This window comes from Zosterops lateralis (assembly GCF_965231275.1).
Source record: "Zosterops lateralis genome assembly, chromosome: 5".
NCBI lineage: Eukaryota > Metazoa > Chordata > Aves > Passeriformes > Zosteropidae > Zosterops > Zosterops lateralis.
In genome coordinates, this window is record NC_139766.1 from 12,710,528 (window position 1) to 12,736,207 (window position 25,680).

Sequence of the window (25,680 nt, forward strand, 5' to 3'; positions counted from 1 at the left end):
TGAGGGGCTCCGGCGGGCCACGCCCGGCTCCGCTCCCGCCTCCCGGGGACACCGGGGCCCGCACAGCCCTGCCCGTGGCGGGGCCGCGGCTGAGGCAGCGCTCGGCGCGATCACTTCCGTGTCAGGCCCGGGCCCCGCTGCCCACAGCCCCCGCCTGCAGCCCCCGGCCCGTACCCCCGCCTGTAGCCTGTAGGCCCCCGCCCGTAGCTCCCTGCCTGTGGCCCCCTGCCCGCAGCCCCCTGCCCGTATCCCCCCGCCCGCAGCCCCCCGCCTGCAGCCCCCCGCCCGTACCCCCGCCTGTAGCCTGTAGCCCCCCGCCCGTAGCTCCCTGCCCGTGGCCCCCCGCCTGCAGCCCCCGGCCCCGCGGCGAGCAAAGGCTGGGGCGCCCTGTCCGCCGCCGCAGCGGGGAGCGGAGCCGGGGGCGGCGGGGCGGAGCGGAGCGGCCGCCACCCCCGCGGGCACCAGCTGCTGCGGCAGCGCCGGCCCCTGCCCAGGCCGGGGCTGGTTCTGCTTCCTCCCACGCTCCCCTCGCCCTTCTCCCCGCCGCTCCCCCTGCGGCCGCGGCCCGACCCCGCTGTACCGGGGGCTGCCGCGCCCCCGCCCCGCCCGGGCCCCGCCGCAGCCTCTCCCGCCGAGGGGGCGGGGGCAACGTCAGTGAGCAAAGTGGGAGAAACTCCCTCCGGCTCGCCCGCGGGGGCTGGGGAGGTTTGGAGCTTTTCTCTCTTTCTTTTTTCCTCTCTTTTTCTTTTCGCCTCCGCTTTATTCCGGCCCCGAAGGCACCAGCTGCGGTGCCCGGAGCCCGCCCGGCCGCAGGGCAGGACCCCCGGCCCGGCCCCGGCCTGTGCCCGCGGGCCCCCTCCCCGCCCCCTCCCCTGCCTCCCGCCCCCCGCATCATTCCATACCGGGAGCTGTGCACTGCGGTCCCTGCTCGGGAATCGCTGCTGCTCTTCCCATTCGTCAGGGGCTTTCCAATCACCTGCCTCTGCCACCCTCTCCGCTCCGCTCTTTGTACTTTATTTTCACGTGCTCTTTACTAACACGGCTATTTTTAAATCCCGCTCGGATTTATTTCTCTCCCTTTCTTTAATTCTTTATCTCTTATTTTCCTCTTCTTTTTTCCCCCTTTTTTCTTTTTTCTTTTTTTTTTTTTTTTTTTTTTTTTTCGGGGGGGTGAGTGGGGGGAGGGAGGTTAACGTTTGCAGTTCCCTAAGGGAAAGATCCCACCAGCCAACCCAGCTCCGCCACTGCTGCATCCATCCGTTCATTTTTATGGTCACTAACAGCCTATCCCGATAGCGGAAGGTGCAGAGAAGTGGGAGGCAGGGAGAGAGATAGAGAGAGAGAGAGATCCGGACAGCGAGAATGGCCGATAGAAAGAGGAACTGGAATAAAGAAGATGACCTGCCTGTGTATCTAGCTAGGCCGGGCACGACAGCCCAGACACCGCGGCAGAAATACGGGGGAATGTTCGCCTCCGTGGAGGGGGCCTATGAGAACAAAACCATCGACTTCGACGCCTACAGCGTGGGGAAGAAGGGGTCCCGGACCCCGCGGAGCGGCAGCCGGCACGACATGCTGGACGGAGGGGACAACTACAGCGAGACCGCCAGCGACATCAGCGAGATCTCCGGCTCCGTCATCAGCTCCCCGGGAGACCGGGAGGACAAGACCCCGGGCGTGGAGATCAAATACCCCATGGGAAAGGAGCTGCTGCAGGGCCAGGACAATGGACAGGTGAGCGGGGCCCGGCCAGGGGGGAGGGAGGGAGGGAGGGAGGGAGGGAGCCGCCGCCCCCGCTCGCTGGGCGAGCCCGGCCGAGATTGCTGTGCCGAGCCGAGCCGTGCTGTGCTGTGCTGTGCCGAGCCGAGCCGTGCTGTGCTGTGCTGTGCCGAGCCGAGCCGTGCTGTGCTGTGCTGTGCCGAGCCCGGCCGAGATTGCTGTGCCGAGCCGAGCCGAGCTGTGCCGTGCCGAGCCGAGATTGCTGTACCGAGCCGAGCTGTGCCGTGCCGAGCCGAGATTGCTGTACCGAGCCGAGCTGTGCCGTGCCGAGCCGAGATTGCTGTACCGAGCCGAGCTGTGCCGTGCCGCAGAGCCCCGCTCGCCCGCGCAGGGGGCTGGGGGCCGCCTTGGCGGGGGAGTTTGGGCACGGCAGGTCGGGGAGGCGCGGCCCCCTCCTCCTGGGCACGCTGATGCTCCGGGAAGAGCCCGGCTGGCCCCTAAACTACCTCACTTGGCAGAGCTTAGCGGGGGCGGGAGGGGGCGACCCCAGAAATGGTTTTCTTTGTAAGTGATGGCGATGAGTTTTCTCCGTTCCCTTTCCTGCCCGTGCCGGGTGAATGGGGGGCAGCTCGGGTCCCCCAGCGCCCCGGCCGGCCCCCGGAACAAAGCCGGGGCCGCTGCCCTCCCGAGCTCGCCGGGGAAACTCCGCGGAGCCTGTCCCAGGCACAGCCCCAGGATCTGCCCCGACCCCCGCCCTGACTCTGCCCCGGCTCCCTGTGCGCCTGCATTGTCTCCCCGGCAGGGAGCGCGGGAGGCCGGAGCATCGGCCGAAACCTCTGCCCCGGGGGCCCCTTCGCTGGACCTGCCGCCTGGACTCATATTTTTTAGGCTCAAGAAGAAGTGAGCCGGTGGGCTGGCCGGGCCCTGGCGGCTGTGTATCTCCATCTTAGCCCTGTCGGTGGTATTCAGGCTGGAGGCAGACCCGGGGGGCTGGCTCTCATGGGATCCCGGGCTGTCATTGATTGCCCCTTAGAAAAAATGCGGCCTTGCAGTGATGCCTCTGCATGGATACACCCTGTTCCTTTTGCACCCAGCCTGGAGCCTCTGTAGCTTGTCTGCACTCTGCTCTTTCCACAGGCTGAACTGAGAGTTTCCACTCTCTTCACCCCTTTTCAATTTGAGCATGAATGGGATGCTGGTTTGCTCTGGCCTAGGGATTTCGTGCAGGTGTCACATGGCCTCCCATGGGTGTTTGCTGTGGTGGGACACTGGAGTGAGCAGGCAGGGCTTGGTGGGACACTGTGCTTGGGATGCTGCTGTTTTCTCTGCAACAACTCCAGGGTTGCTTTCAGAGGGTGCCAGCTACAATGCAATTTTCTCTTTTCTAGCTCACCTGAACTCCTGAGTTTTTTTGATCAGGACTCTGGGGCAGTGGGAGGGCCCAGCACACCCTATCTTCTAGCACATCCATGGTGCTGCCTCCCCATTTTCCCTGCTTCTTAATTCAGCCTGGGACTCAGGGTAGTGAGCACACACTGCACACTACCTCTCTAGATCCCACTGTGCTTGCAAAGTTGACCAAAGCGAGGTGAGGATAAGGTAAAGCAGGGGCAAAGCAGGCAAGATTTGGCCACTGGCTTAGGAAGGTGCACTGTAAGCAGCAGGTGCCACATGTGACCCCTGTGCAGTAGCATCCAGGGTTTTTTACAAGCTTTAAACAATGATTTCTGGGAAGATGTGTCAGGGATGTGGCCTGGGTGCTTAATGTCTTGTATCTATGTGTGTTTCACAGGGGTGGGTGTGCTAAGAGCCCCAAAGGGCTCGTCCTTGGGGAGATGAACTTGGGCACAGCTTTGCAGTGCCTTTTACCCTCAAGCACCATGGGTGGAGGGAGGCATTCTGTGAGACAGAGAAAAGACAGAAAGGTTTCAACTGCTTTAACGCTCCAGCAGCTGCTGATACAGCATCTACCTGGCCTGGCCTGGCTGTGTTATCCCCCATGACCTCCACGGGCACAGGACAGAACAGGTGCGTGACAATGGGGCAGTGACAAGGAGGGCAGAGAAGGACAGTGCTGTTGGGGTCAGAGGTGTTGGTGAGGACAGAGCAGGCAGTGCCATCAGGGACAGGGACATCAGGGGCAGGGCAAGGCAATGCCATCAGGATCAGTGCTACGGGGACAGCACAGGGCAGTTGCCATCGGGGCAGTGCTATGGGAACAGTGCTATAGGGACAGCACAGAGCACTGCCATCAGGCTTCATGCCTGAGAACGGGGCAGGCAGTGCCATTGCCGTGAGCAGCACAGCAGGACCCGCCGCCGGGGGTTTTATCCCGCGTCCCCACCCTGCGGCAGCCCACGCGTGGGATCCCGCCGGTGACCTCGGCGTGCGAGCGGGCGGCGGCGGAGCTGCCGGGGCGGCGTTTCCCAGCGCTGCTGCGGGAGGGAGGGAGGGAGGCTCCGGCTGGATTGATGGGCTGTGAAGGGGGGCTAGGCGGAGGGGTGGGGGACAGGAGGGAAGGAAACGCTTCCTGGGTTGCGCTGAGCGAATCCTGCTCCGACCTGCAGCCGGGAGGGCGCTGCTGCCGCCGGCAGAGGCAGCGCTCGCCGACCCCCCCGGGAGCCGCGTCCCCGTTTGATTGCAGCCGGAAAAAAAAAGGTGCCGGGTTTGCCGGGCTCCCCTTCCTCCGGGCGACGGAACTTGGCCCCCATTCCACCGCTCCGCCGGGTCGCCCCCGCCCCGCCCCATCACCCGACCGGGCTTCGTGTTATTATTCGTCTCAGCACCGCCGGTGTTGTTCCGCCGGGCTCGGCTCGCTCCTCGGGTTCTTTGCGTGCTCCCGGCGCTAGGGAGAGCCGACATGTCTTACCAGGGCAAGAAGAGCATCCCCCACATCACGGTAAGCGGCCCCGGGCGCTGCCCGCGCTCCTTTGTTGGCGGGCGGGGAAGGGCGAGCTGCGGGCGCGGTGCCGGGGCCGGGGGCAGCCCCCGGGCTGCGGGGCCGGGGCTCCGGGAGCGGCGGGGAAGGGCGCCGCCCCCGTCCTCCTCCCGCTGGAGCTCTGCGCGAGGGCTGATTTAATTTCATTTTAAATTTTCATTGTTGTATTTTTATTATTTTTTTAATTTATTTTCTTGTTATTGTATTCTGCCTCCCCTTGCTCGCCCTTGCCCAGCCGGGGCTCGGCGCTGTGCTGGCTCCAGCCGGGGCGGGGAGGGGAGGGAGGGCCGGCCGGGGGCTCGTCCTGGCGCTGCCGGGCCCGGGGGTACCGCCCTCCCCAGGAGCCGGGCCCGGGGCGGCTCGGCCGCCGGGCGAGGCAGAACAAAAGAGGGAGGGGACCACCGCAGCACAACGTGCCCCCGCCACCGCCCCCCGCAGCGGCCAGGGGCAGCGCAGCCTCGGCCGGGCAGGGGGAGGCACGGGCTGCGGAGAAATGGGAGGTGGGCGAGCGTGGGCGTCGGGGGAAGCGTGGAGAATCAAAGAGCGCCATGATGCCAGCGCCAGCACCTCTGCGCGCTATTAATACAGCAGGCGTGGTGGGAATCAGAAGTCAAAGAGTTAATCATAACCATCCTCTTCCTATCGGTGCCTGTCTCCCGCTAGATGCTTTTGTAGCCGAGCAGAGCTACAATAGGGTGCGCTTTCCGTGCCGGAAAGAAAGGACCTGGGTCGCTTGATACAGTATCTGCTTTCCCTTAATAACACGACCTAGGGATATAGGGGCTGGGATAAAGAACAGGCAGGGCTGGCGGATTGAGGTGTGATGGGGAAACCGCACCCGGAGCTGCTCACACGGCAGAGGCTTTGCCCAGCGCCCGTGCTGGTCTCCAGGTTGTTGCTCTCCTCTTGCGGGGCTGGATCAGTGGATGATGGGGCCACAGCTGCTGTGTCACCTGGGGCAGAGAGGAGCGGGATGAGCTCCAAGACTGCTTTGGGTTCGTGGAGCTTTCCCTGGAAGGCTGGCACGGTGCGACGCGGGGCAAGTTTCGGTGGCTGAAGGAGCGGCTGCCTGGTGGGTGTGGCACCTTCCTGAGCAAAGCCGGTGTTGAACGGCATTAGTGGAGCCGGTGTGACAAAGCTTGTAAGCTTCTCACGGTTTTCTCCGTGTACAGTAAAAGCATCCTTTGGTCAAAATATTTGATCAAGAGGGGAACAATCTCCTTCTAAAAGCTGAGTTTTATGATACCAAAGTGCTGCATTTATGCAGGTTTCCACTATCAACAGGCAGCAGTGCCTGGTGGCCAAGGCTGAGGTGCTGCAGTGGCTACCTGGATGCTGCAGTGCTCCTCTTGCCTTGTTCCTCAATGCGTTGTGTGACTTACTCAGGGCATGTCTGGGTTGGGGGAGGCCTCGGTTACCCTCTGGGTGAGTGTCAGGTGCTTTGTGCATGGCTCAGTCTTCATTTGAAGCTGGAGTGTAACAGGGTCCCACCCATAGCTCGTTCTTTGCTCTCCAGTTTGGAGTAGAATGAGAAACTGGAAGACTTACAAGTCTCTGCCTTAGAATCAACAGTTCCTTTTAATTTCATCACTTCTCACAAAATTTCTTCTCTGTGCTGGGGAGAGGATTGCTGTGAAAAGGAAAGCCCAAACCTCAGCCTTTTCTCTTTGAAATGGAAGTACTGAAGCTTCTATAAATGAATATTCATTAACATTACTGTTGAGTTTTGTTACCAAATCAAAGGCATAAATTAACATTAGTGAAGTTGGCAGGCATCAGAGCTGGACTGGTTTTTTTTTTTTTACACTTTTGGCCCTTCTTCTCCTCCAGCAAAAGCAAATCAGGCACTTTGTGTCAGACCTTGTACACACTGCCTGTCCCACAAGAACCCACAGGATCTATCTGTGTGCATCTTCTGAAGCCCCATTCCAGTGTGGTAAATTGGATACTTCATCTGGCCACTAAGGAAATACATTGTAGCTTCAAGTTTTCTGGGCTGTAAGGAAATGTGATAGCTCTGTAGAAGTATACAACAACAGTGATGATGAAATAATATAAACATGTCATTTGTTACTGTTCTTAACATTTCCCCCCAGTCACACGCCTGCTTTTTGGAGCTACACCAGCTCCTGGGTTCATTGGAGAAGTGAGAAACTAATTTCTGACAGTGTCCTGGGTGCTGATACTTTGCTGTGGATTTTCCAGTACCAAGCCTGTGTTCCTTGTATGCTGTCCTGAGCACACAAGAACAACACCCAGCAGCAGCATCCAGCCACAGGCACTGCAGTCAGCAGTCAGCACCTGGCCAAAACTTCCCTCTGGGATCAGATCTGCAGCATCAGGAACTGTGAAGGAAGAGGCAGCAGCTGGTTTCACCTCTGATTGGTGTAGAAGCAGATACCACTCTTGAGAGGACAGCCCTGTGGTGTCCTATCTGGGTTCCTGCTTTTGGTGCATGTGGGCATAACTTCTTCCTTGTGCTTAGTCTATGCCTCATCTCCTGACTCCTTCAGGCAGCAGAGGCTGACCAATAGCCCCTGCACTTCTTTTCCCCAAAGCAGCTTTATTCCTGCTTTCCCTTCTCCCACTGCTCATGGTAAAGACACTGCTGCACACAGCCCTCTTTGGCACTGAGCATCTCCCTGCTCTCATTTACTGATCTGCATATGGTGTGGGTTTTTTTTGTTTCATCTGCCTTTTTTCCCCTTTCCATTTCAGCTTGTGAAAATACATGATTCTTGCATTTTATCTCATTTGTGGCTGTCCTGCTGCCTGTTACGCTTCCCATGCAGCATCCAGGCTTGCTGTTAGTGGAGCATCAGCACTGCACCAGTGTAAGGTGTCATTCAGTTGTGAGTCAGACTGGAGAAACTGGGCCCTTTTGTGTAACTACTGTGGGAGGGGAAGGACCTCTGTATTTGAAGCACCAGACCAGTGGGGATGTATAAAAGAAATGCATTTAACCAGTAAGCGTAAGCATTTCAGTCACGTCTTCTGCACTGTGTTGAAGTCCTTGGCCAGGTGGGTCTCAAACCACTGATTCAGGAGTGTTAGCTGGGGATAGAGCAGGGTGTGCATAATGTAAGGGAGGCCAAGAGTGCAGGAGCACTTTTCTCAGCCTTTGTAGTATGGACAGCCACCACATCCATTGCCGAGGTGTTTTTCTGCATGAGGTGGCAATCTTTTGTGCTTCGGTTGTGCAGGATGTTCTCATGCAGACCAGATTTTCCAGGATATACCCCCCAGCCCATTGCTTTTAACATCACTGTTATACTCCTCTTGTGCAGCATATTACAGAATGGAGGATCAATGGAGATGATGACAGGGAAATACCTGGTACAAATTATTTTGGCTTCTGTGTTTTGGTAGCGGTTGGCAGTTTTCAAGCAAGGCCTGAGCTTAGATGAACTCAAAATTGTAGCAGGGTTTAAAAAAGGCATGTGGCATGTTAAATGCCTGTGACAGGACGTGTTTGCTCCAGCAGCAACTGCAACCATTAAAACATCATCTGTGTGAGCTCAGTGAAGGGGAGGTGTGAACACAATTCTACTGAGCAAAGGCAGAATAGCTAGTCACCAAAGCAAATGCAAGGAGGCATTTGGGAGAGGAAAATGGTGCCTGAATCCCTTGGAAAAAAAAAGGGAATCATCTTTCTGGGTATGGTCCAAGGGTTGGCATATGAGTGGGGAAAGGCACTGCTGGTCCTGAGCTGACAGACTGTAAGGCACAGGGAGACAGAGAGCACACATTTGTGTTACAGAGGAAGGATCTCACTACTGAGCATAACAAGAAAAGAGAAGAGAAGATCTGGCACAACATGAGAAAAAAAAAAACCAAAAAAACCCAAAAAAAAACAGATGCAGAAAAATGGAGAGACTGAAGAAATTCAGAGGAGTGGGCACAGAGAATAATTTTACTTGTTACCTTTAGAATTGGTATGAAGAGAGATGAGAAGCAAGTAGGCTTCAGTTGAAGCCTACTTGGAGAGAGAAAATACTTAGAGAGAGAAAAAGTACATTCATCTGAATGTTTGCTGTGTGACACACTGGTTCAGGATGAAAACTTTCTGTTTGGTCTGAACAAAGTGCTGGGGTAAATGTGTGGTGTTCTGGTGTGAGACAACAGCAGTGTGAGAGCTTCCAGCCAATTAATTTTGGATGCCAGGGAGGACATATCCTACAGATGCAGGACATGGTGAGTACCTGGAATGGTGGACCAAAGTCCTTCTCTAGGTTTGGATCTATTCTATATCTCCCCTGACTATGCTTTTTTTACCACCCACCTTTGTTTAACACAGTGTATGAAGCTACCCTCAAATTGCTCTGTCAGTTGGCAGAAGTGTTTGAAAAGCCTGCTGAGTTCTGGGCATGGGAACACTGCCTCGTTACTGTTCTGCTCTTGGTGCAAGAATTTGGCTGATTTGGACAATGCTTTTTGTCCTGTTTTAAAACACCAAGGCTTGGGACTTCTGGATGCCCTCTTACTCTTGAACATTTGCTTAATCATCAAAATTACATGTTCCCATATGTGTGTGTTTAACAGACTTGTCCCCTCTCAGTTTACTCATCTGTCAGTAAACGAATTCACGTTGTGTAGAGGACTGGACTTCAGCCTGGTAACTCTGGAGATGCTTTAGCTGCTTCAGTATGAGTTTTTGGACTTCCAGCCACCACTTCCATTATTCTGTGACGCATCTTTTCCTTTCTTTTTTTCTATAGGAGAAAAAGTGGCCACTTTTCCATATGTCAGTTCCATATGGTGACTTAAATTACGTTCAGAGTAAGTCCTTCTGGGGACATTTCTGTGGAGATTGAAACCTTTGGCAGAGGGACAGAAGGAAGGGTTTGGGGCAGTGATTCCTTTAACTGCCACAGCAAGTTCATCAGTCAGTGCCCTCAGCAGAGCATCAGTGTTTTCAGCATCATAGCTGGTGCCACCACAGAGAACTGAGCTGTGCTTTGCTGGAAGCTGGGCAGGTTTGGAAAGGGGACAGTGGCTGTCTGGGAAGACATCTGATGCAGTGAGGTGCTTGTCTGAATCTTCTTGCAGGTGCTGAGAGCAACCACTGCCAATGAACCACTTTTGTGATGAGAGATCAGCATCTGTTGTCTGCTTTGCTGCCATTTCTTTCAGAATCAAGAATTATTTGAGTGGTAAAAGTGTGAAACTTCCATTTTCCTTTGAAGGAGCCATCAGAGGCTACTGGCTTGTGAAGCACTTGGGAGTTAGTTGAGATAAACTTGGTTTTTGTACATATGAGAGAGATGAATGCTTTTGTATGTATGAGAAAGAAGGAATAGAGATGAGCAAAAAAAAAAAATTTGCAGGTTTCTAGTCTTGCTGTGTGGTGGTGGAGATGGTGGCCAAAGATGGTCGCCTTGTCCCCTGAAGCAGAGATAGTTTGGGTTTGTTTGCTTGTCACAAGACAAGTTTTCATCTGTAGTGCATGTCCTAATGAGTTTTAAGATGTGAGCTATTGTTTATGGATAATAAATGTTCCTACTGACTTCAGTGGAGTCTACAGTCAGTGTAAAATCTCCTGTGTGTAATAGTGAGGACCCAGGCAGGTGCAGGTGGCTGGCTAGAGGAGTAGGCAGTGCTGAGTGAAGAGGCTGTGGAAGGGGAACCAAGGCTGATACCATGTGGGGTGAGGCAGCAGGCAGAAAAAAGTAGATGCAATATGACAGCAAAAAGTGTCTGAGTGCAAACAACGCAAATGGTATTCACTTTATTCAGTTGATCATGAATTATCATTGCTAACATGATCTTAAAGGCATTTTCTACTATTCTGTTTCCTTTGCATCCACCTGCTCTGTCAGAGAAGGGATTCCATATGGTCTTAGTCGGATTTAGACTCTGGTACCAAGTCAGATATGTCCCAGTAACTGATGCAAGTTTCTGATTAGAACTTAGATAAAACACATGTTCAGTTCAGTGGCCCAGAGAAGTCAGCCATGCTGTAAATGACTGTTATTTTCTTCCCAGGTTTAAGCTTTCCTATGAATGGCTTGCTGGGATTTTGAGATCCCCTTTAATTGACATAACCTGCATGTAACCCAAGGGATGGGTGTAGCAACATACGGTACAATGGTTTCTACCCTCCAGTCCCTACTTAGCTGAAACCCCTGCTGATGCCAATGAATATTGTCATCAATAAGATGTTTGTTGTGCTGCCTTCTAAAAGCAAAGCAAAGATGACATTTACAGTGAAGAAATCCCCATGGAGTTGGTAGCTGTAGGAGTAGCCCCTTTAGAGTGGGTGATTAAGCAATGAAACTGCCAGCTGAATAGGAAGACAGGTCTCAAAAGGGGAAACAAAAGACCATCAGATCTTTTAAATGAATAAAGATGAATGAATACGTTGGCTATGGACCAAGATACAGCATTACTACAGTCAGCATAATCCTTCCTAAATTAATTGCCATATAGTAGAGTGCATCTGTTAAGAAAAGAACCTTAAAAGCAGGATTCTCCATTAGTGGCCTATTGGAAATGATGCCTCAAGGATGGAGTGTTTTACAAGAAATTCCCAGAGTTGATTCAGGATTCACCCTAGCTAAAAGCCACTTCCTATGGAGGGTAATCTAGATGTGAAATTTAAAAGGAGGGATGCCGCTGATTAAAAGCAGATCTTCTATAAGCAGGCAGTACTTCATGAAATCCCATTTACAGCTCTTTGATCATTATGAAATGATTTTAAGCAAACATTCCTCCTGGGAAGGATATCTTTGTTCTTTTGCCATTAAGTTTAAAATGTCCCTTATTTGTAAGTACTTTGCTAAAAGTGAGGTAATTTATTGTATCACAGCTGGATCTGAATCTGACCAGCTCTGACAGAAGACAACCAAATACATCCAAACACACACAAAAAGATAAAATCTCTTGTATATTGTGGGAAATAAGTCTGCAAGAAGGAGCTCATGGAAGCACAGAGGAGCTCTGAGTGTCTCCTTCCACTGTTTGCCAGTGGGTCTTCAGCCTTTGAGAAGTGGCTTCTTTGCAAAGAGTCTTCTTGTGGAGATTTAGATAATCAAGAAGAACACAAATATCAGACTTTGTTTCTTGTACCTTCCCTCTAAACTGAATTCTGTGTCTTTTGTAACTCTCAGTGGACTTTTTAAAACCTTAGTAACAAAGAATTCTGCCTCTAATATGCTAAAAAAGTAATGTCTTGACTGCAAGTGTGATAACAGCTTAATGCCTTTTTATGTCTATTGCATTTGATCTGATGTCTTTTAAACCACATGCCTTTATAGAATAAGAACTGAAATGCAGGTGGATTTAGAATGTAAACTATTTTCGAATGGCTATTTAGCATAAAATCCTTAGTCATCTTCAGGGCTCTTGACTAATCTGGGTTTTAAAGAAAACAGCCATTGTTGGTCTGGAGAGGTAAGGACAATGCTATATTCTACTAAGTCCTTACAATTACACAGAGGGTGAAATCACTGCTGAGTGTTTCCTCATCCTCTAGGCGTGGAAAATCTGGATTTGAGTGTTGTAAAGACTTTTTTGATTGGCAAAAGCTGCAATACAGCAATTATAAAGGTCCAAACCAAGAATTAAGCAGCACAGCACTTAGACCTGTATGCTAGATAGGTTATCTGAAGTTAATTGTATATTAATGGTAAAGCAAACTGTCAAGAGTTAAAAATATATGATTTACTTGATTTAGAGATGAAGATGTAATAGGAAAACGTTCCATTTTTGGAAGAAAAACAAAAATGTAATAGCATATATTGGGATTGCAGTCTGGACAGATGCTGGTATTTGATGAAAACACTATTCTTGGTATCTCCTGGAATCTTTTTGTATGGCTGGAATACATAATGGCTTTAATTTTATTTTTTTTAAACTCCATCTTGCATCACAGAAGTGTAGTTTTCTCTGCAAGGTTCCTGCAGGTGCAGTGCATAGGTATGGATGCTGTAGAGAAGTGTGTGGTTTCTGTAACTAGTGCTGCATTGTATTTTGACACACTGCACCAATTTGAAATAATGTTTAGTAAATCTTATGGCAGTTTTATTTTTTCCGTTACTGTGTTTTAGTAGTCCCAAGAAGCAGATTTGAGAATTGCATGTCTAAAAGCTATTTGAATTTTGTTGTGTATTTTTAGATACCTCTAGCTCTGAGGGAAGTGGGTGAATGGGAGAAGGCTAATTTTAAATTTCTTTGCAACCGTTCTTGCTCTAACATTTGGTTTGTAATTTCGAATAATCCAGAGCAAAGCGATTTTCCGCTCAAGGGAATTTGGTTTCGTTTGTATTTGCACAGAGCCCTGTGCAGGACTGGGGACCATGGCAGGGTTCAGGCTCGTGGTCCTGAAGGTTGGTTCAGATGCTGCTTCTCTCTGCTGGCCTTTTGCCATTGGTGGCATGAAAATGTGGACACGCTCCACAAGACCTGAGCCAAGCTGATTCAAAGCCCAGCAAAACAGGCAGTTTGTACCAAGTGTGCCAGTCACCAGCTTACAGATGTTTCGTGTTGCTCTTGCTGTAGTGGAAACAATGGTTGTGAGGGAGCGACAGCCGCCGCCTCCAGTCTGAGCATCAGGCCCCTCCTCCTGCAGCAAACGAGCCGAGTTTGTGGCATCTCCTTCTGCTGCCGTGAAAATTGCTGTCATGTCACAGACTAAGCTCTGCAGCTTTGCTGCCAGGTTAAGCAGGAGAAGCTAGACTGTGATTAGGAAAAGATCCCCGAGGAAGCAGTGTGCAGGGTTTGAAGGTGAAGGGCTGGAGTAATGGGAGCGGCTGTATCACACCAGGCAGTGGGCTGAGCTGAGAGGTGCCGGAGCGCCTGTAAAATGGAGCTGCAGGGGAAACAGCAGATATGCATCGTGGCTGAGCTGCTGCTGTGTCATGGCCAGGCACAGAACTCAGAGGCAAACAGCATTGCAGCAACGCTGTTGCATCATTGCAATAGTGATGGGTGGAGAATAAACACCTTGGCTCCCACACCCTGCAGTGACTGCAGAGCATGGATTTACCGTGTGCTTTCTGCATCTCCCATGTCAGTGAGAGCAGGGTTTTTAGCTCTTGCATCTTGGCATCTCTGTTCAATGTAATACTCCCTCTCTGTTTTGCCATGTTCTTGCTGTCTGTCCTTGGCAACCTGGAGGGAGGAGAGGGTCCTGGCAGCTTCTTTTGGATTGCACTGGGAAGAGGTGGGCTGGCAGCTTGTGCCAGGAAGAGCACTGAAGGGTTGTATGGAGCCCTTGGAGCTCAGCAGGCAGGGCACCACTGCCTGAGACACCTGTCAGCTGAATAGGAAAGTGGCAGCCAGCCTAGAAAGGCTGACAGTGTTGCCACCACCTGAGCTGAGTGATGAGCCCATTGCTGTTTGCATTGTGAGAGCACCTGAGGGTCAGTGCCTGGCTGAGGGTACCTCTGAGAGCTGGGTATTATTCCTCATGGAGATTACAGCTGGGAAGGAGAAATACAGGCCAGCACTACTGGGATTAGTGCAGGAACTTCAGGTCACTCCTCCCTTCATTCACTGCTTTCCCCAGGGCACTGCAGAGTCTGTCTCTCCTCCAGCCTGAAACAGGGAGAAGAGGACTCTGGTCCCTAGTTTACCTGGACATCTGTCACTTGGTAAGAAAATTGACAGCAGTCTGCCTGACATCATGTCCCTGGTAAATAATAAATGGCCCCTTGTCACGCACAGCCTTCTGCATGGCCAAGGAGGCTAACCCACTTCACAGAGCCTGTGTGTGTCAGATTTCTGTCCATGATTTCACTGCAGCAAAGACCAGTGACCTAAACCAGTGCAGGATCACCCAGGCTCCAGTAACTGTTCCTGCAGACTGTGCTTAGGCTGTAGCAGGGAATGGATACTCCATGTGGACCAACCATTTGTATGAAATTTTGTTTCATGAAGAATACAACAAATTGCTTGTCAGTATTAATCTGTGCCTCCTTTATAGTAATTTATTTTTGTGTAATTTTCCCAGCCTTTTAATGGAAGTGCATCTCTGTGATCTGTGCATAGAGGTGCTGCTGCTTTGGCTAAGGACAAGCCAGCCCTGGTCTGGAGCAGGGTGTTTGAGGCAGTGCTGGTTTGCTTGGGCACAGTGTGCTGCTGAGGGGCACCCAGACCTCACTTGGGCTGTTGGTGCCCATTGACACCATCTGTCTCAAGGTGCTCTGCTTTGCAGCAATCTTTAATGTGTCCTACACTTGACAGATCAAACTGGTTGGGAGATGTTCCAACAAAACTCTTTTTCTTCTGAATTTGCTGATATGCTGGAATGGAAGTGTGTTAGAGAAGTTTCCACATCTCTCAGATTCTGATGAAAGGTGGGCAAGGCTCCACAGCACTGCTCCCAGTAGTCTGGCAGTCTACCTTGGGTTGTGTGGCTTTTTGGCAGCCTAGTCTTCCATGACTTCCTATATGCAGCTGGAGAACCTTAGACTCAGGTGCAGGGCTGCTCTTGCAACAATTCTGAATTGTTTGTATTTTCTTCTGAGGTGTAAAGAATAAAAATTTTGAAAATCTCCATGAAGTGCATATTTTATTCTCTACCAAAATTTCTTACACCCTCCAAAATTCTGAACAAGGCAAGACTTTGTAGCTGAATGTTCAGTAATCCTTTACAGACTGAGGTCTAATTTAATGTCTGGCTCCATAATTGAGTTCTTTCTTAAGACTGCGTTTGTATTTTTTTTAGATTAGCTTCTTCTAATACCTAATTTTGTTACTTACATATGTATATCTATATGTAAAACCATATAAAATCCTTATGTCTACAGTTATTTTTCTGGATCTGAGCTTCAACTTTTAGTCTGTTTTATTTTCCTTGTCTGTGACATTTGTTTCTACTTACTATGCATCTTCTCCTGTTTTAAAAGAAATGAAATGTAGAACTTCTTGATGAGGGTGCAGATTTTTTGACTCCTTAGCAGTGACAGATGCAGTGCTCTGGAAACACTGCCTGCCTGTATCAGTAAGCTCATGCCTCTTGTAATTGGACAGTATTAATGTTTAGGAAGGTAACTCAATGAGCTTAAAAAGAGGTACAAGATGGTGGTTCCTGCAGGTCAGCAGGCAGTGTAGTAAATCATCATAGTGAGGAGGTGCAACTGCCAGCACGTGACAGAATAACTTATTACTATTCTGGCTGCTGATTCACAAGTCCTGCTGCAATTACAAGTGACAGGAGAGAGGCTGGGGAGAAAACAGGGCGCCTGCGCTGGCGAATTCCAGATGGAGGACTTGCATTCATCTCCCTTCTCTAATGAGAGGGTAACAATGTCTGAGGCAGGTCCTGGGGACATATGCCATCATAGTTCTGTGCCTTGGTTCCCCCCCAAGGTCCTGTTGCTACTGCAGCACATGGAGAAGAGCTTCAAACCTGCTGAGTACATACTCTTTATAGTTTATATGCCCGAGTCGTGCTGTAATTACAGCAGGAATTGAATCTTAAGTGGCATAAAACATGGACAAACTGGAGGGTCTGAGTTATTTTTCTAGTGAGCCAAGGAAATAATTTGTAATAAATGGCTATTCTTATGTATGAGTGGGAAGAATGGCTCTGACTGCTTTAAGAGTTTTCCAGCATTTAGAGTCACTTGGCAAAATTCTTTCCAAAAGTGTTACGTACTTGTCTTGGTTTAACCCCAGGTGGCAACTTGGTCCCACACAACCACTTGCTCAATTCTCCCCCACCCCACTCCACCCCACCCCACCCCACTGTGGGATGGGGAAGAGAATTGGAAGGGTAAAAGTGAAAAAAACTTGTGGGTTGAGGTGAAAACACTTTGATAATGGAAATAGAATAATCATAATAATAGTAATGGTAATAATGCAATTGGTAGGAAAATAAAAAAGAGAGATTAATAAAACCAAAAAAGGACAGGTGGTCCACAATACAGTTGGTCACCACCCACTTATTGATGCCCAGCCAGTCCCCAAGCAGTACTCCCCCCATCAACCTCCCTATGAATTTTATTGCTGAGCATGATGCCATATGGTATGGAGCATCCCTTGGGTCAGTTGGGGTCAGCTGTCTCAGCTATCCCCTCTCCCAATTCCTTGTGTTTACCCAGCCTCTTTCCTGGTGATAAGAAAAGACATTCACTCTCTAAGCTCTGTGCAGCAATAGCTAAAACGTCCTTGTGTTATCAGCACTGTTTCCAGCACAAATCCAAACAGCCCCATACAAGTTGTTGTGAGGAAGATTAACTACCCCAGCTAAAGCCAGAAGAGCACTGAAGCTACAGACTTGCCCTGTATTTGGGTGGGTGGTGAGGGGCTGGCATTTCCAGAATGACTTCTTCAGTGGGAGAGTTTAAATACTGGTTCTTGGGAATATGCACTGGTAAAATTTGCTTTCTATAAAATGTAGTTTTTGAGAACAGAATGTAACTATTTAAATAGAGAAGAATATAAGCAGAGAATTGTTGTGAACTCTTGTAGACTTGGTATTTTGAACAGTCCTTCTTGGGGAAAAAAAGTTTGCTTCGTGGCACCTTAGAAAATACTGGAGGTGGTGACTCTTGGTGCTCTTTGTGTGATGTTTCAGGTGAACCAAACTTTGGAGGCTGCTTTCTGTTCTCATTCATGCAGTGAGTGAGATATGACATGGGCAGTCTCAGCACTGAGTGCCCCTAATACATCAACAGCCTTTGGCCTGCAGAAATCACAAATTGGTTACAATTAATTCTTGATGGCCACTGGAAACTCTGTTCAGCTGTGGGTCTGTACCACAGTACAGGAGACACCAGCTATGGGCCACATTCCTTGGCTGCTGTGCAGGAGTTGCTCCTGATGAGCTGATGTTACAGGAGCTTCCCTGGTGAGGAATTTCTAGGTGACAGGTCTAAGCAACCTCTTATGACCTTGTTCCTCCCCATTCAAAGCTTTGTTACTTTTCCAGGGGTGCCAGGGGTGCCAAGTGAGCTCAGCTTGGCCATTGCAGTGCTGGGAAGTTTCTTCTGGGGCTTCTCTTTCCCTTTTGGCCCTTATGTAATGAGGTGGTAAAAGGGGATGTAGTGGCATTTCAAGTGTTTCCATGTGCAGTAATTTTGCTTTGAGCAAAACGAGCTGTGATGACAATGAGGTCTTGTGTTCCAAAAGTCAGGAGTAAACAGTCAGTGAAACTGTCCTGGCCACTGTCTGTGTACCCACATGAACCTGCCTTTATATAGAGTAGTGTTTGATATTCATGGCTTTCTTTATAATATGAGCATATTTGTTACCATAAATACATCATTATGTTTATTTATTTTGACAAATGTACATTTTTCTTTTTTTTCCTCCAGAGTGACCGACTACTCATTAAAGGTGGAAGAATTATCAATGATGACCACTCCTTCTATGCAGATCTATACCTTGAAGATGGACTTATAAAGTTGGTTTTATAAAATATTGCTTTTTTTGCATGCGTGTTAGCATAGACCACTGTGATTTCTTGATCATGCTGACCTGAAATCTTTTGTGGACAGAATCTCAGTTACCTCTAAATGTGAGGCTGTAGTTGAAGAGTGTTTAATTATTAAATTCTGCCATTTTGTTTTCACTAAGATTAGATGAGTAGAACATTTCTTTGCTGTAAATTGAAGATACTTGCTTTTTGAACAGTTTAATCACAGTTTGTGTTTGAATAGTTAAGGCAAGTGGGCACTTTCAAAAAAAAGAAGTAATGGTAAGGACAATGGAAATCTTTTGAGTCCATGAATGTCAGAAGGCTCTCTATAGCTTTTTCCCCTGTACATAGTCAGTGCAATTGCAGTCATGCTCTTAAGGATTGTAGGGCACAGAAATCTGAAATATGCCATGTTGCATGGTGCAGATGAGGGCCTGCTACTTTTCATTTGCCTGTTGATTAATGCTGAACCACAGCATGTTCTGTTCCTATAATGTTGTTATGCATTGTCACACAATTGGAAAGAAAGTCCTGATTTATCAGGCTATAAAATACAGGAAGTGGGAAAGTACTTCTAGGTGAAAAACTTGAAACGTGTCACTGATAGCCTGGGAAACTGTAACAGAGATGTGTGTCCATGTGCTCTGCTGGTCCTGTCTTGGCTTAGTGGAGATGAGGGTCTCTAAGGTTTCCAAAGTGTGTATGAACACTCTGATTAATGTGCACAAGGATCAAAGCCTTTTTCATGGTTGCTAAACATTTTCACTAGTGGCCTAAGAAGCTGGGTCTCCAGAGACTACAATTTGATGCACAGAAATGTAATTATGGTTATCTGGTAAATAATTAATTGCCTACTTGTTTTTAGAGCTCTTTAAGAATATAACATCAGATTAAAAGTCCGATTATTTATATATCTGTGACTGCTTATGTTATTATGATTCAGGTTATTATAACAGAAAAAAATCTGAATACTTTCATCCATGGACTATGCGGTTTACTTTTTAATACTTCACTCTGCCTTTCCATTTGTAGTGTTACTTGCATTGCAGAAATGGCAAAAGTGGAGAGGACACAAAATTTTGAACATGTATCTATTTTTAAAGCAACAGTTAACCAAGTTGTGCTCTCTTTGATGGGTGTTTTTGTTGAGTTTTTCTGTGGTTTTGTTAGTTAAGATGCAAATCTTCTGGTGACACTTGTAAGCATCAGAATCATTTAAACAACTAAATGCATGAGACGCTGAGAGCCTGAAACTGCTGTGAATTTTTGGCTTTGATTCCAGAAATGCAGTGGTAGTTAGTAGGCAGGTTAGCAATGCCAAGCTTTCACCTGCCCTTGTTAAGTAGGTAGACTCCCTCTGAAATCCGTGTGTGGATCTGTACCTCCAGGAAGTATCTCAGCTGTCCAAGTTAATTAGGATTAATAATGAACAGACAGACAAGATCTTATTTTTAAGAGGCATTTATCATTGCCTAAGGAGGCAAGTTCTCTATTTAGCACCCTGAGTTATGCCTGGCTCCCTAGATTTTGATGACCCAAGATTTTTCTTTGTAAAATGTGCAAGAAGTCCTGCTCTGAAATAATTTGTGAGGGCAGCCTGCTGTGAGATGAGGTTGAGTCCTTACTGTGTTCAAATGATAAATTTTTCAGCCTAAGAAAGCGCAGGGTTTTTTTGATCTCAGTTTCTTCAGGTGGAACTGCCCATTGTGTCTGAATATTTAACATAATTGTTAAACGTGGCTCAAGCTTGTTTGGAGTTGGACCTTGAAACTCAGGCATCCACATTTCAGTTGATGCTATAACTTTCCAGCTGCAGATCCTGCTGATAATACAGAATTCTAATACAGAATGGAGCAGACACCAACCCACTTGGCCCAGAATAGGCAATAGTGTCCTGGTTTTACCGGGCTATAAAAGATCTGGGTTATTTTTCTCACTCTGAAATGAAAACTGATTGGAAAAGAGAGGGTTGGGCTTCTCTTGCAGGCTAATGAGAAGATTTGGGTCTTTTAATGCTTTAAATGCAGATCTTTCTGCAGAGAGGAAAGCAGATGTAATCTTGAGTGTGTTTAAAGATCAGCTGTAGTTTGGAGGATGGTAGATGTTTCTTCCTGCCAATCAATGCTCAAACTGGCTCCCTAGGTACAAGGAGCAGCAGTGAATGTGGATTTTTCCTACCTGAAACTTAAGCCCTGCATGCTCAGATGGCAGCTGAGAGGCAGTTCTCCAGTATCTAAATAGTATTTTAAATATTTGGTAATTTAAATTGGCATATAAATAATATATTTTGCCTACATCTCTCCTGCCTCTGTTATCACATGAGGAAGTGAGCCCTGTGCTAAGTGACAGGTCATGGTCTGGTGCTTGCTGTACTCTGCTCCATCCCTGCCAAGGGGAAGGGCTGGAGGAATGAACAAATGGCAACATCTCCAGACCTGGGCAAGTGATGAGTCAAGTTAGGGCGAACCTCAGGTGCCTAAAATAGGTCTGGGCTTGATGACCACAGAAGCACCACCACAGAGTTCTGGGGGAGGTTTTCAGCTTCCTTGGATGAAACTTAGGAAGAGCTGAAGCCTCCTTCTCTCATGCTTTAATCAGCTCATGTACAACAGAATTTACCAGCTTGTTCAACTGAAAATGGCAGACAGCATCAGCTTTCTGTGGGTCTGAGTTTTCTGGTTGCTGATATATGAGGAAACCAGTGCAGTCATTGGTACAGTGTCTAGAATGCAGTTAGCTGCACTGTTGTATTTTTACACCCACAGGTAATTGAACCCCATTCTTACTCACATACACTTTGCATTAATGAGTGAGCAATTCAGGAATCCTGTCACATTATCTCCTACTCTCTGTTCTACTTAGTCAGAATAAAAATAACCTTGAGCACCAGTGAAGATCAGACTTCTTCCAGCCTTAATCTTGATGCCAGGGCGAGAGATGAGACAGGTTTCTGACAGGTAGTAGTGCAGGATCATCCACAAAGGCTGTTTGGTCCCATGTCACTTCAACATGGATGATTTCAGCTGAATAAGATGTTACTGAACCATGCATTGAAAATAATGGGCATTGAGTCATCAAAAAACTTCAGTATATAGTTGGCACACTTTCGCTTTGTTAGTACATGTGTCTTCTTGAAGAGGAAACTGGTAGATACTGATTGTGGAAGAAAATAAAAATTGCTGGTTTTTTTTTTTTTTGTGAAAGTCTTCATCAATACTATTCTCAGAAGGTGCATTAGTCCTTAAAGTGCAGTTGCTCCTTGGACATACTCAAAGGAGATGGATCACAGTCAACTTTTTTTTCCCATTTCAATTTCTTAGCCACATAAATGCTCTACAGAGGTGGAGGGTTGTTCTGATTAAAATTTTGGGGATAGATTTGACTAATGAAAATTAGTGCAATACCATTACTACACATGGAGCTGCCTAACTTTATGCAGGCATTGAATCTGCTTATGGGTGCAATGCCTTATGTTATGCCTTTGTGAGGCATATTTTAAAACAGAGAAGCTGCTTGCAACTTTTGCTTGTGCAATTGGATGTGCTGGGCAGCTGCTGGTTTTTGCATCCACATTGGTTCCCTGTTTGTCAGAGTGTTGTTTCCACTGTGCAGCTGCACACAGGTTGTGACAGGCTGCCAGTGCTGCACATGTTGATGACTCTTAGGTGCCAGACGTGGAGGTGCCAACTCCCATGAGTAAGCCCTCCTGGATTTGTTCAGTGCTGGGCAGCTGTGACCCCATCCCAGGATGCCCATGAGGAGTTTGCCCATGGAATGTCGGTGCTTCTCTCCAGCCAGAGCCCAGGGCAACAAGGTATACAGGTTGCTGGAGGTGGCATTTTTACATAGCATATGAAGCAAATTCTTGACCTCCTGGGGCTATTTATTAACTCTGTCAGTTTGGCCAGATTCCAATGTGAATAATTATCCCTGTTCTTTTTATTTTTCCCACTGGTTTTAATGAACAGTTATATTCATTTCTGGTTCTACCTTATCACAGTCGGGTGTTAATCAATCACTGTGTTTTGAGCTGTAGGTGGGAGCTGCATTTTAATATAGGGAAACAGATTCAGCAGCTCAGATGTCTGAGGTATTTATTTAGCTGTGGATAAATGTTCTTTTATCCAGATGAAACTCTGTGTCTGTAATATGAGATAAACTGAGTGAACTTTAACTACCTTACAGTTACCTCTAAGCCCAAATATATTGTGGTGTAACAGTGCAGAGACATGGCTTCCACACAGACCCATACCTCTCCCTGTTTGGCCCCATACTAAGTAGACAATAAAAATGTAGTGTGGCTTTAAAAGTTAAAGTTTAATTTATTTGTAGTTGATTCCATGAATAATAAAAAGTATTTTGATCATAAGTATCTGGAGTTTGATATTGGCATGGGGGAAAAATTAATATTTTTAATAGTGAAAAGAAATATCCTGCTTTGAAGACCTGAAGGGAAAAAGATGGCAACAGCTAATTATAATTTTTCCACACAGTTATGCAGAATGTTTCACTGACTTTTAACTTCAAGAGGAGGATGAAGAATATGGGACATGGTAGATTAAACATGTTTAGGTCTCTTAGATATGTATTTCTGTATCTTAGGTTATTTAGATTTCTTTTTAAGGATAAATTTGCATTGCGTGATGACAAAGTAATTATAAAATTTTCTGATACGCCTTTTGCTTCTGCCATATATTTACAATTCCAGCTTGTTCCCATATTTGATCTATGTTTTCCTATTTTCATTTAAGAACTTAATATACAAAACTGGAGCCCCCAAGAGAGCATTAAGTGTACATAATTTGAATTGTTTAAAGATAGAAATCATATAAAAAAATAATCAATTTTTAATGCTGGTGCATTACAGCTCCTTTATTGGCCACTAGAGCCATGCAAAGCAAACAGAGCTCATGGCTCAGTGAGGCAGCTCTCCTCTGCTCTGTTCTGCTGTGCTGGGCAGGACAGAGGGACTGTGTGCTTGAGCTTCACCTTGCCTTTGGGGACCCACCTCCTTCTGTATGGGCTCCCTCTCCCCTACATGCCTTAAATAGCTTTGTCCTCTGTGCTCGTTCAAATAAAGTAATACTGGCTTTCCTTGCTGTCCAGGCAAATAGGAGAGAATCTGATTGTCCCTGGAGGAGTCAAGACCATAGAGGCTAATGGGCGCATGGTTATTCCTGGGGGAATAGATGTCAACACTTATCTGCAAAAGCCCTACCAAGGGATGACTGCTGTTGATGACTTCTATCAAGGCACAAAAGCAGCGCTAGCAGGGGGCACCACCATGATCAGTGAGTACCAGCAGTGCTACCCCTTCCCATGCCAGGCTGAAGCCTGTGTAGTGTGTGTGGGCATAGCTGCCTGAGGCTTCATTGTGATTTTCTGAGATTTTCTGCAATGAATCTCCAAATTTTTGGGCACTCTGTTTGAGATCCATTCATCATTGTAACCCAGGGTTGGTCTGAAAATGAACCTGCCCTCAGAAAGAAATATCAGCATGGGGAATTGTCTCTTGGATTTTTCTCTGAAATACAGAGCAAGCACTGAGGGATAATGTATATGCTTTTGGGATTTTTGGAAAATTGCATAGGTAGTGCTGTAAGTATATGGCACAGAAAATCTGACAAAGATTTGTTGTTCCCACCTACTGCCATTTCAAGGGCTTTGGAAATAACAAGATGCTGATTTATGAACTTGGGTTTGGCAGCAGGAATTGAGGTAGTTCTTAACCAGAGGTGTCCTGGAGGAACATCTTTGTTGGTGAAAGAAAGAAATGTTTCTAGTTGTTAAAGACCCTTCTTCTGTCTATAGATGGTGGGACAAGATTTCTCTCTTTCTTTCTGGCCATGACTTGACTTTGGCTAGATGTTGTAAGGCAATTGTTCAGGTAACATAAATTGTCTTAGCTTCTTTGTGGAGAGGAGCTTCCCAGTGGAGTTTGACTCACACTGAATTGGTTTTTGGTGTTATTTGTTACTTATGTTCAGCAGCAGCCATCAGCTGAATGACTCTTTGGCCACTGGCACAAAATGCACTGCTGTTCATTCCTTTTGTTAATAGTTTTTACTGTCTGTGTTCTTCAGTTGAGTATTCCTGTGCAGAGTTAGGCTTGCAAATGGCACTGGTAAGCCCATCTTGATTTGTTTCCATACTGACTTTTGACCTAGCCCTGCAGAGAGAGGTCAGGCCAAGGGTTTACATGCATAAGCAGTCATGTCTTTATGTCCTCCGTGGATGGTGTGGTACCATCAGAGGCAGAAAGCCTTGAGACAGGGGAGAGGCAGGGCATTCAATGTACCATATAGTGTGACTAAGTGTTTGTGCACAATGTCACCCTGTTCAAACCTTTGGCTGTATTCCCAGTTTTGGCTGCTGAGAAAACATTGAACATCTGCACTGATGTATTGGTAGAGCAGCGTGGGTCAGTTCAGTGACTATGAGGCACTGGGTTAATTACTGTGCTTACTGTGAAATACATAGAAATGGACACATCAGACAAGAAACACAGTGAACTACAGAACCTATGGTCTCTTACAATACAGTAAGGGAAAAGACAAATGTTTCCTAAGCTGTGGGTAGTTTGGCTCCCACTTTGTGTGTCTATTGATGCTGCACCACGCAGGTTGCCAGACTCATCTTTAGTATAGACTGTTCACCAAGTCTGCTGCACCTTGGGCAGTAGGACCTGGCTGACACCCCAGAGTCACAGTCAGCACACAGACTGCATCCAAGGGGGCTGTTTTGGCTAAGGTGCTGGAAGACTGCTCACTTCAGGGAAATCTGAGCAGTGTCCTGCTAACAGGCACTCCATCTGTTTTTCAGTTGATCATGTGCTTCCAGAACCTGGATCAAGTTTACTGACCTCCTTTGAGAAGTGGCATGAGGCAGCTGATACCAAATCCTGTTGTGATTATGCTCTCCATGTGGACATCACCAGCTGGTATGATGGGATTCGAGAAGAGCTGGAAGTACTCGTGCAAGACAAAGGTTAGTGAGTGAAATGTAGTAGTATTTTTTGGTTTTATTGAAATCTATGGAGGTGAAATTCTGAAATATTTTAATGCATAAGCACTGGCTATGCTGGTCAAGGTTCTTCACTACCTTGAACTTGTTGCTGTGTAAAATGGACCTTAAACTTTGTGTATGTATACGACTTTGTCCAGTATAGGCATGGAAGATTAAGATGCTTACGTTGCCATAAAGAAGTGTACCACTTTATCTTTGCTTGTATATGTGGAAGTAGGCTCAGATATTGCATAGGTAGGGTTTTTTTGAAGGTAAAACTCAAAGATGAGTATTTAGGATAATCGGCCCGATCACCTTAGATCCTCTCTTTAATGAATGGAACAAAAATACCCATTTCAAAGTAGTGGTTCAGATTTTAATTGGACTGAAATCTTTGAATCAGCTGCCTCAAATTAAATCCAAATATGAAGAGACCATGGGGCTGTAAAAATATAACTACAGGCTAGATCTCATTTCTCAGCAGTGACTTGGAATAAACTTGCTGAGACTTGATTTTGTAAATAAAACATGCCTGTATTTTTAAAACGGATTCCAGTTACTAGAAAAGGAGATGCTAAAGTTAGGTGCCTAATATTGAAAAAATGCCCTGATTTTTTCAAGTGTTTCTCTCTAGTGGCTTTCCCTGAAGTTA

At 47.5% G+C, this 25,680-nt stretch overlaps 1 protein-coding gene across 2 annotated transcripts in view; it reads left to right on the forward strand.

Moving 5' to 3' along the window:
• Positions 1-913: 913 nt before the first annotated feature.
• CRMP1 (collapsin response mediator protein 1) overlaps positions 914-25,680 on the forward strand; it is a 50,185-nt gene continuing 25,418 nt past the window's right edge. Inside the window, exons 1-4 of one of the 2 annotated variants that reach the window (XM_083861723.1) lie at positions 914-1,734; positions 17,920-18,008; positions 23,130-23,314; positions 24,846-25,010. In XM_083861723.1, the coding sequence (XP_083717849.1) occupies positions 1,363-1,734; positions 17,920-18,008; positions 23,130-23,314; positions 24,846-25,010 (811 nt within the window). In that variant the 5' untranslated portion in view covers positions 914-1,362. Of the gene's footprint in view, positions 1,735-4,453; positions 4,619-17,919; positions 18,009-23,129; positions 23,315-24,845; positions 25,011-25,680 lie in introns of those variants that run through there. The other variant, XM_083861724.1, reaches the window with a different exon arrangement.